The 11,582-nt window shown below is 34.5% G+C and overlaps 2 protein-coding genes across 3 annotated transcripts in view; both read right to left on the bottom strand.

Moving 5' to 3' along the window:
• Positions 1 to 1,320: 1,320 nt before the first annotated feature.
• Positions 1,321 to 5,397, bottom strand: LOC111695838 (DNA-directed RNA polymerase III subunit RPC5-like). Its single transcript, XM_023465292.1, has 4 exons — positions 5,282 to 5,397; positions 4,236 to 4,311; positions 3,507 to 3,584; positions 1,321 to 1,476 (listed from the first exon to the last, which is right to left on the bottom strand). The coding sequence occupies exons 1-4, from the start codon at positions 5,335 to 5,337 to the stop codon at positions 1,321 to 1,323; spliced, it is 366 nt and encodes a 121-aa protein (XP_023321060.1). The 5' UTR covers positions 5,338 to 5,397.
• Positions 5,347 to 11,582, bottom strand: part of LOC111695849 (jmjC domain-containing protein 7) — a 10,998-nt gene continuing 4,762 nt past the window's right edge. The window contains exons 7-10 of one of the 2 annotated variants that reach the window (XM_023465306.1): positions 11,324 to 11,425; positions 10,324 to 10,422; positions 8,785 to 8,853; positions 5,347 to 7,434 (exon numbers count right to left, since the gene is read on the bottom strand). In XM_023465306.1, coding sequence (XP_023321074.1) covers positions 7,327 to 7,434; positions 8,785 to 8,853; positions 10,324 to 10,422; positions 11,324 to 11,425 — 378 coding nt within the window. In that variant the 3' untranslated portion in view covers positions 5,347 to 7,326. The other variant, XM_023465307.1, reaches the window with a different exon arrangement.

Here is an 11,582-nt window from a genome sequence, read left to right as displayed (position 1 = left end):
TCTACTCCTGGTTGTTCTAATATTCTTCTCCTACTTCATCTTTTTTCTCTCTAGAGTTCATCCTTCTACTCCTGGTTGTACTACTATTATTCTCCTACTTCATCTTTGTTCTCTCCATAGTTCTTCCATCATTTCTTATCAAAACCCAATCCTTTGTCTGCCGTTGTTAAGAAGGACATTTTTATTGTGCGTGCTTACGCGCGCGTTTTTGTGTCTGCAGGGCTTTAGTGTGTGTGTGTGTGTGTTCACAGTTTGCGTGGGAGGTTGTGAGTAATGAAGTGTAAGAACGGTTTCTATTGGCGTGGACATTTATTTTTAAATAGGTTTGTCGGTCTGTAGGTAGCGAGCGTGTGTGTGTGTGTGTGGGCAATTTGCTGCACACGCTGTTAAATCTTGTATTATTTCTAAAGAAAGCAAATAAAGGCGGACCTAGGCCACTTCCTCTCCAGGCTGAATACACCTCACAAAATTGGGAAATTTAAAATGATAAAATTTGTGAATTGAATAAAAAAAAATCATAAAAAAATTTAATTTCTAATAATCCCCTTATCCCTGTATCAATGCACAATACAATGGTTTAGACAGGATAACTGATAATTAAACTAAATTTCTCTCTCTCCGACCAGATAATAGACATTTTCCGTTGTACAGAGAATAGATGTTCCAGCCACCAGATTTAACAGTATAAAGGAGCCTCGTTAAACATGTTTAGTGATGTTGATACCACCCGGAGAAACCGCAACCAACCACCCCTGGTGAACCTCAGTAAACCTGCTTTTTGTTTCTTAACAAAAATCCTTTCTACTTTTTTATAAATTAAAACTGAAAAGTTGATTTATGTTTTAAATATACACTAGAGTATTCTACGGTTGGAAACGTCTTCTCCTACTCCTACTCCTACTCCTACTCCTACTCCTACTCCTACTCCTACTCCTACTCCTACTCCTACTCCTACTCCTTCCCCCCTTCCCGCTTCTTTCTAAACTTATATTCCGCATTATGTTGGCTGATACTAAAACATGGTTTGATATTAGATCCAATAAATTATGTTTTTCTCTAGACCAGGAGAGAACGTTTAATCCTTGACTCTCATTCATTCAAAAACAAACATCCATTCATTACAAAATAAATGCTTTCCTTCTCCATTTGTTTAACAAGTCGACATCTCCCTAAGTTCCTAACCCGACCCCTTATTACCGATAATACTAGAAATTTTTTTATATAAAACTAAAATTGAACAAATCTGAATAAAATTTAGGTTGAAAAATTAGGCTGAAAAATAAATGCCGCAAACTATTGAAAAGACGATCTCAAGTCGTCTCATGTAGTAAATACCTGGGTATCCATAAGTCCTGATTTAAATGTTCTATGATCTGCAGGGACACCCTTCTCTCCATCTACATTTAGTGCGATCTGTTCTCCTCTACTCTTATCATAGTTCTCATTCTGTGTATTCAGGGAGAGATGCATCTCAACCTACAAATAAACATACAGGGTTACCGACAAATGATAATATGATTGTAAAGACGACTTGAAAATATGACGATTGCAAGGTTAAATTAAGCCTTCAGCTTAGGAAAATAGTCTTTCAATGGCTTAATCAATGATTTAGAAAAGAATACATTTTTTCAGCCGCAGGAAACCATGAATCTAAGAAAACGGACAGTATTAATTCCCATTAGTCGTCTCTGAAGTCTCATCATTTGTGGGTAACCCTGTATATACAAAATACAAATTACACGTGACTGTTTGTTTGTGTCCAATGAACGTGAAAAGGACCGAACAGGACGAGCTCCAGTTAGATTAGAGATGAAAATTACCCCCGCTCTTTATATTACCAGTGCAATTTGTATTTGTATAAGGAATTACACAACATTTGCTAATGGTGGATGTCAAAGTCTACTACAGTCAACAAGAATAGGTTCAAACCCTTTACTAATGGTGGATGTCAAAGTCTACTACAGTAAACAAGAAAGGGTTAAAACTCTTTGTTAATGGTGGATGCGAAAGTCTATAACTACAGTCAACAAGAATGGGTGCTAATGGTATCTGTCAAAGTCTACTACAATAAACAGAATGGCTTCAGAGTCTACTACAGTCAACGAGTATGGGTTCACACTCTTTGCTAATGGTGGATGCCATAGTCTACTTTTGTCAAAAAGAATACATTGCTACTTTTGATGAATCAATATGTATTTATAAGTTCAATAAATGCATTCCTGGAAATGGTTTACTTATAAGAGTGCTGACTATAAGTATCTACTTGTAAATGCGAAATGAATGTTTATTCAGTTGAGATTTCAATATGAATAGTTTGTTTCAACATATGCCGATCAAACAAAATTAAAATAAATAAATAAATAAATATTTTATTAGGCACATAATCCGATCATGAGAGCCCAAGTAAACCTGGAGAATAGACAACAAAGCAATATATTATAAGAAGGTATTGTACTTAGACCCTGGGTACAAGCAAACTAAACAGTGCATAAGTAACAGTTACAATCTATGCTATAGCTTTCATCAAGTTTGTGTAGAAAATAAGATTTTAAATTACTAGAAAACGTTGAGCTCTTAACAATTATCAATCAAACATTATATTTTCAATTGGCTCACATTAAATTTCCTTTTGTATTTTGTCTTTAGCTGAACCATCATACATTTTTATTTTGTATTTTGTGTTTGAAAATAAAACTTCAACAATTAATTGATCTTTTTTATGTTAAATGTTGTGAGTGTAGAATTAACTATACAAAAATGTACTTTTAAATTTTTGATTTTATGTCAACATGATCTTATTTTCAAAATAATGAAAAATAAGTCAGAAAGGGCCAAATATGGCTTCTAGTTCTAAGGGAAAAAAACAATAACAACCAAAATGTTTAAAAACATTATATTTTAGCTCGTTTCTAACTAATAGTTTTAGATTATTTACAGCTGGTGTACACTATAAATAATTATAAAATGTTCAATATCAATCACAATTGGTTTAATATTAAGAACCGCAAACAGTGCCGATACAGTGTTCCCCGGAAAACACTGGAGGAATATAATACGTGTATTTTTATCCAAAACTTACAAGGAACCAGATGCATTTGTTTTAATAATGCTTATAATATTAATGATGCATACAGTTTTGTTTATTATTTTTAATCTTTTAATAATATTTCCAACAATCAAAGCTGAATTCAGTCAATGTCTGCTTTTGCAATATTTTTATCCATAAAAAATGGAAACCCATCCTTTTAACAGTTTTTTTCTTCAAATATTTTACCTCTGGGTCAAAATTTGGAATTGTGTAAGAAAACAAATGTTTAGAGTAAAAAACTCGAGAGTTGTACATAATATTGCACTTAACAATAATAGCTTCCACATTTAAATAAATACTGCATCTTCATCCTGTAAGGAGAAAAGGATTGCACACACCCTTTTAACCCCGCCCCCCCCCCCTCCCTAATTCGACCAGTTTCACACAAATGAAAAATGTAACAAACTATATGATTTACCTGTTGGTTTTTAGGCCTAAATTCGAATTTCTGCATTACTGCTGAATCATAGGACATAGAACCAGGACGTACTGGATACTAAACATGCGACATTGAACTAGGGCGTACTGAATACTAAACATAGGACATAGAACCAGGACGTACTGGATACTAAACATGCGACATTGAACTAGGGCGTACTGAATACTAAACATAGGACATAGAACCAGGACGTACTGGATACTAAACATAGGACATAGAACCAGAACGTACTGGATACTAAACAAAGGACATAAAACCAGGACGTACTTGATACTAAACATATGACATTAAACCAGGACGTACTGGATACTGAACATAGGACATTGAACCAGGACGTGCTGGAAACTAAACATAGGACATTAAACCAGGACGTTCTGGATACTAAACGAATGACATTGAACCAGGACGTACTGGATACTAAAACATAGGACATTAAACCAGGACGTACTGGATACTAAACATAGGACATTTAAAAAAGAAAATATTGATCCTATACCTATACAACTATACTTTCGGCTGGTTTACAATTTAAAAATTAAAATTCAAATGTTAAAATAAAATGTTGCAATACCTAATAAAGCAGAATATAAAAATACTGAATATTGGAGACATGGTAAGTAAAAAACTTGGTTCGCAATAAAAAAGGAAACAAAAAGAGTTCATAAAAAATAATTGAACATCATTTCAAAACTAGAATTTTTGGCTGACCTGGAGAATATAACAATCCAACCCTTTAGCCATATACACAGGGATCTCTGAGACTACGGGGTCATCTTCATCTTCACTAGATATATAAAATAAATAAATATATAAAATATATAAAATATATAAAATATATAAAATATATAAAATATATAAAATATATCATCTACATAATCTTGATCTTCACTAAATAAATAAAATATATCCTCTACATCATCTTTATCTTCACTAAATAAATAAAATATATCATCTACATCATCTTTATCTTCACTAAATAAATAAAATATATAAAATATATCCTCTACATCATCTTTAAATATATAAACTAATTAAATTAAAAAATCTAATTAAAAAAATTTGTTACCCCCGTGATAACCCTGGGTTCCCTCAACAAATTTCGTGATCACCCGTTTGGCCGGCTATAAAGGAACATATATATGAATGTCTTATTTCATTATATTAAATATCATCATTATCTTTATTAAATATATAAAATATTTAATATCTTAAATTGAAAATACACAGCAGACAATTCCTAATTAAATTATGTCTTGAATTCTCTATATTCCACATATATTTATTTTGTAAACTATTTCATGATACTTTATGCAGGGAAAATATATAAATATATATGTATATATTTATATATATATATATATATACAGTTTCCCTGCTCTGTAGTTTATTGCACCAGGAAAATTCCTACTGGTCAATCTTTTAGATTAAATTGAAATAAAATCCAACCATGCACAACTTCTCTACTGTAACCGGCGCAACTGGGGGATTTGTGAAAGGGGTGCGGACGTGAGGTTTTGTACAAATAGACGCTATTCCAAAAAAGATAGTTAAGTATTAAAAAAAGGAATGGTGGGGGTTAGAGACAAATTTTTTTTAGTGGGTTTCTAAACTAATTTTCATCACAGAATAAGAAAAGAAAACTTTGTGTTTAATAAATAAAAATGATTTTAAGAAGGGTGGATAAATTCATTAATAATACATAATTAGAATTTTTTTTAAATTGATTAAAAACTAGGTCTAGGAAAGTAGTTAACCTGTCTGATGTTATATTCATTTCCCGGAATTTCTCTGGTTCTGCACTAACCGCCATATTTAAATATTTCTGAAAATAACTTAGGTTTCAATCAGAGCTCTGACCTAGATATTATATATACACAATACTTAAAGGAAATCAAAACTTGGTTTTCAATAAATCCATCAAATAATATATTTATACTTCAGGACAAATAATTGAGGCGTAATTGATATTTACACAAGTATAATGTCACTGTGACAGTCTTCATTTATCATTTTTCATAAATAAATAATAAGAGGACGGACTCTTGGCAGAGAGAAGGAAAACTTTGGTTTAAATTTATATTTTAGTCTACAACAGCTTTATCTCCTGATTAAAGTAAACAAGGTTAATTTCCTTTAAGAAAATTAAACATTGTTTCATTTCCTCCCTTTCCTTAGGTTTCCGTGAATAATATTCCCTTGGGAGAATTTTAAACTTTATAAACCCCAAACTAACCTCGTGAATTGTAATATTTTATCCCCTCCCCCATCCACCCACTCGGGAAACCTTCATTCATCATGAAATCTTTTTTTTCCCCACCACCAAATCAAATTAAATGATCTGAACAATTTTTTATCAAATAAAAAGTGACTCAAAACACCCTAAACCCTTTCCCTCCCCCAACGACCAACTTACTACCAAGAAACCCCTCCGTAACAACCAATTATGCAATATTTAACCCTTTACCTAACATAACCAGGTTCTCTAATAACTATCAACTGTTCCGTAATCTACTCCAAACCCTGACCACGGAATACTGAATTCTACTCCCCACCCTTACTACAGAATATTGTATCCTACACCCCACACCCTGACTACAGAAAACTGTATTCTACTCCACACCCTGACTACGGACTACTGAAATCTACTACACACCCTTACTACAGAATATTGTATCCTACACCCCACACCCTGACTACAGAATACTGTATTCTACTTCAGACCCTGACTACAGAATACTGGATTCTACTTCAGACCCTGACTACAGAATACTGTATTCTACTCCACACCCTGACTACAGAATACTGTATCCTACCCCACACCCTGACTACAGAATATTGTTGTATCCTACTCCACACCCTGACTACAGAATACTGTATCCTACCCCACACCCTGACTACAGAATACTGTATCCTACTCTACCCCACACCCTGACTACAGAATACTGTATCCTAGTCCACACCCTGACTACAGAATACTGTATGCTACCCCACACCCTGGCTACAGAATACTGTATCCTACTCCACACCCTGCCTACAGAATGCTGTATCCTACTCCACACCCTGACTACAGAATACTGTATCCTACTCCACACCCTGCCTACAGAATACTGTATCCTACTCCACACCCTGCCTACAGAATACTGTATCCTACTCCACACCCTGACTACAGAATACTGTATCCTACCCCACACCCTGAATACAGAAAACTGTATCCTAGTAAACACCCTGACTACAGAATACTGTATTCTAGTCCACACCCTGACTACAGAATACTGTATCCTACCCCAAACCCTGACTACAGAATACTGTATCCTACTCCACACCCTGACTACAGAATACTGTATCCTACTCCACACTCTGACTACAGAATACTGTATCCTACTCCAGACCCTGACTACAGAATACTGTATCCTACTCCACACCCTGACTACAGAATACTGTATCCTACTCCACACCCTGACTACAGAATACTGCAAACTCTTCCGCAAATTCTAACCTCTGGCTGCGGGGTGTCCAAATTCATTTCTAAAGGAAAGGGGAAAAACTCGTTCAAACAATTCCATAAAAAAACTTTATCACACAAATAAATCTTATATCGGTAAAAAAGTGATAAATATTTAAAAAATATTTTAATTGATTATCAAAATTGATCGCTTGACATTAAATATGAATGGCAAAAGACCCTCCATAACCTATTTTACTTTAACTAAACAAAACTAAAGTCCTGCATGCAATATGTAGGAACAAATTAGATTCATGTTAAAACCACCGAGGTAGAAAAGTAGAAAAAAAAGAATTTTCAACATTTATTCTGTTTATCCAATTGCTTAATATTTTTAATAAGATTAAAATAATTATATTTAATATCAAACTCCATATCATACCAGTAATTGACACTCACACAACCCTAAAATGAGAAAAATATGTTTAGATGCAGAAATATAAAAACTAAATAAACATAAATAAATGCTCAACATTAGAATAGAGAAAAACTAGACCCAAGAGATCCCGAGAGAAAGAGTAAAATATGAATGAGTTCATTATACCTTACAAATTACATTTTAGCAAAACAAAAATAATCACGTAAACCGCAAATTATGAGAATCTTGACGTTTTATCCTTAAAGGTACGCTTTTAAATCCATTTAACCTTATTTAACATGTTACACATGTTAGATAAGGTTAAAGGGACTGTAAGCGTAATTCCAAGTGACCCTCCATGCAAAGATGGTAATGCCAGATTCACAACAGACTCCTTGATACCTTTATCTGATCAATTTCTCGAGATTTTGATTGTTTAATTCTGATAACTCCTATACATGTTTCCTGCAGTAGAATTGCGTAAGACACTTTTGGAGAGAAACATTATAAAGATATATATATAATTCATACTTGACCAGACAAAGCTTTTAAGGGGACCATTGTGAATCGGGCATTGTCATCTTTGCATGTAGATTGAAATTACACTTACACTTTACAGTCCCATTAATTAATTAATATTTAATATTATTAATTAATAATATTAAATATTTACAATTTACAACATAATTTCCCCCATTACTGTTTCTAACTATCATTTCAGGCTATGTTAAGAGTCAGTACTGCTTAATGGGACAATAGACGTAATTTCATGTGACACTCCATTTACAGAGTGGGATGTCCGACCCACAGTGTTACCCGTAAACTCAGAAAACCTTCGCCAGGTCAAGAATGAAACATGTTTTTAAGGAAATTAAAAAATGTTCAATTGTAGTTTTTCTGACAAAGTGACTTGTGGGATTACTCCAACAGATACTATAAAGGTAACTGTCAGAGTTAAACACTTTTCAATCTAGAAAAACGTAGATATCTTCCACATTATTATTGGGTACCGTTGTCAATTAGGCATGCCCCTCTTTTTACAATAACAGTCCTTTAAATACAGAAAGCGCTACACCGCTGGCAAGCTATGGGGACTATGACCAAAGCATAAACATAACTAAACTCTTATGACATGTAGATTTTTAGAAACACCTTTCGAGACCCTTTTAAACTGTGTTTCTCGTTTTGACTTAATAAAAGCATTTGAGACCTTAATTTTAAAAAGATTATTAAGTGAAAGTAAACTTTAAGTTCCACCTATAAATTAATATAACATTAGGATTTTTATTAACAAAACAATAAAAGTCAGTCGACTCGTAGTGATCAATCAAATATTCTTAACCCTTAAAATCTCGGATATTACTGAAAACCCAGAAAAAAGGTTTCAGGTACCATACCTGGCTCTGGGATAGATGATGAAACCATAAACTTGGCAGATACAGAGTTTCTCCAGCATAAACCCTAACCTAGACAATACTTTGATGTATACTGATACCTATAAGGGTTGAATTAGATTATTCCGGGTAGGGTTCTAAACCAGTTACCTCGATAAGTACTGCGGGTAGGAGTCTAGACTAACTACCTTGATAGGGGTTGTATAAAAGTACTCCAGGTAGGAGTCTAGACTAACTACCTTGATAGGGGTTATACTTACATTAGAGTATTCCAGGACCGGGTAGGAGTCTAGACGATATACCTTGATAGGGGTTGTATTAGAGTACTCCAGGTAGGAGTCTAGACTAACTACCTTGATAGGGGTTGTATTAGAGTTCTCCAGGTAGGAGTCTAGACTAACTACCTTGGTAGGGACTGTATTAGAGTACTCCAGGTAGGAGTCTAGACTAACTACCTTGATAGGGACTGTATTAGAGTACTCCAGGTAGGAGTCTAGACTAACTATCTTGATAGGGGTTGTATTAGAGTTCTCCAGGTAGGAGTCTAGACTAACTACCTTGATAGGGACTGTATTAGAGTACTCCAGGTAGGAGTCTAGACTAACCACCTTGATAGGGACTGTATTAGAGTACTCAAGGTAGGAGTCTAGACCAACTACCTTGATAGGGGTTGTATTAGAGTACTCCAGGTAGGAGTTTCAACTAACTACCTTGATAGGGGTTATATTAGAGTACTCCAGGACCGGGTAGGAGTCTAGACTATATACCTTGATAGGGGTTGTATTAGAGTACTCTGGGTATGAGTCTAGACATTGGAGTACTAATTAATGATAATTTAAAACCGAGTATGCAGTGTCAGAAAGCAGCAAACACAGCTATGGCTGTTCTGAACCAGATCCTGAGAGCTTTCACCTATAGAGATAGAACTACATATATAAATCTGTACAAGACATATGTAAGACCTCATCTTGAGTTCTCCTCTACAGTCTGGAATCCATGGTTAACTTCAGATGTTGAAAGGTTAAAAAATGTCCAGAAAAAAAGCTCTAAAACAGGTTAATGGATTACAAGAAACGGAGTATCTAACAAGGGTAAAAGAACTTGGTCTGACTAAACTGGAGGAGAGAAGAACATACACCGATCTTGTACAAACCTACAAAATCATACATGGAATAGATGATGTGGACAGAAAGATTTGGTTTGAGCTGTATGGTGACACTGAAAGGAGAGTAACCAGAACAAGTGAACAGTCCCTTTGTATAGTAGCTTCCAGACCCAATTTGGATATAAGAAAATACTTCTTCTCCAATAGAATAGTTCAGCAGTGGAATGCACTACCTGAAAACATTAAAAATGCAAGAAATGTCAAACAGTTTAAAAACATGTATTTGAGCCCTGTGCCCCTACCCTGATGAAGTAATCTATCAAACCTCTGTTCTCGGAAATGGTATGGGTCACCAGTAAAGCTGACACTTCTTCCTTGGATCAAGATGGTCCCTTAGAAGTTCCTCTTCAAGTAAACAAGTTAAAAAGTAAGTATACCTTGATAGGGGTTGTATTAAAGTACTCCGGGTAGGAGTTTAGATCTGGATTAAGTGGATCAATACAAATCCATGGAACAGTTTCCCCTCCCTCTATGTCCTGAACAAACATTTTATTATTGTCCAGAATAATAACTTTCTGAGCAAATAAAGCAAATTATTCTACAAGTATGAAATATAAATGATGAAAAGGAAAAACAAACTTCTTGGTAATTGGTTTTAAGTTAATCACTAGTTGACTTGAAATAAATAAAATATTATATAAATATCATGTAGGTTCACAATTATCAGTTAATAACTAGATCTTCGTAGCAATTATGGAAAACTTTGAAAATTTACGAAGATAAGTGGAACTAATACGATACAATATTTATCATTCTTACTGTCGAAAGTACGTTGTAGAACGTGTCGCATAAAATAATCCACTTGATATTTATAACACGCGCTGGAGCATTTACAGGATACCCTCAACTAAGGTTTCGGTCACCAGTGTGTTCTGCAGTAACCTGCAGTACTCTGACCGTAGATATAGTAGTGTTTAGTGGAGAGTAAGTAAAGAATAGTTTCATAACTGGCCAGGCATTCCTCTTTTCCTTTATCTCAGCGCTACTCTGGTGGATGTGNCCCCCCCCTACTCAGTGAAGTCAATACAAATATATGAAGCTGTGATGTATGTGATAAGTAATGTACGGGGCTTGACGGAACGGTAACAAAGTGGGATGGTGAGAGATGGGATGGGGCGTAAAACCACCTTAAACAAGTGACATTCGGACACAATGTCTTTATACCTTTCTATCACTTGATTCACTTGAACTTAAATTATAAGAAGTAAAATTAAGCATTTAACTCGGGGAGTTCTTAAACAAGAGAGAGGTAGTTTTTAACTAGCTACAACTAGTTAAACTATCTCTCTTTCAGCAGAGATGAACTAGTGGTGAAGGAGAATTAGCTTGACTAGCCGTATACCTAAATCAAATCAAAGGCTTAAACAATAACATAACCTGTATACTGAAGGTTTTATCTTGAGAAGATTTATAAACTGCCTGAGTAAACTGTCTGTAGGGTATCCAGGGTAGATCTGTTGGAGGATGAAGCAGAATATCCTAGAATTGTAAACCCTTAGTTTTCCTAATCACAGAACCAGTCCCTTAGGATCCATTTCATTTTGATGGATCCTGGATCCGCCCAGAAAAAAATAAATATCATGATATTTACTGATAAGATTTACCGATATCTTTTAACACAAGAAGAATTTTTTAA

The sequence above is a fragment of the Eurytemora carolleeae genome, unplaced genomic scaffold, assembly GCF_000591075.1.
Source record: "Eurytemora carolleeae unplaced genomic scaffold, Eaff_2.0 scaffold237, whole genome shotgun sequence".
In the NCBI taxonomy this organism is placed as follows: Eukaryota; Metazoa; Arthropoda; class Copepoda; order Calanoida; family Temoridae; genus Eurytemora; species Eurytemora carolleeae.
The sequence above is the reverse complement of the archived record's forward strand: the minus strand, read 5'-3'. Positions and strand labels throughout refer to the sequence as shown.

Excerpts from the sequence above, each read along its gene's own strand:
- LOC111695838 (XM_023465292.1), bottom strand. The coding sequence starts at position 5,337 with ATGGCGGTTAGTGCAGAACCAGAGAAATTCCGGGAAATGAATATAACA. Across the intron at positions 4,312-5,281 it reads ATGAATATAACATCAGACAG|TGAAGATGAAGATGACCCCG; the intron begins GTTAACTACTTT and ends TTATATATCTAG. Across the intron at positions 1,477-3,506 it reads TTAGGCCTAAAAACCAACAG|GTTGAGATGCATCTCTCCCT; the intron begins GTAAATCATATA and ends GTTTATTTGTAG.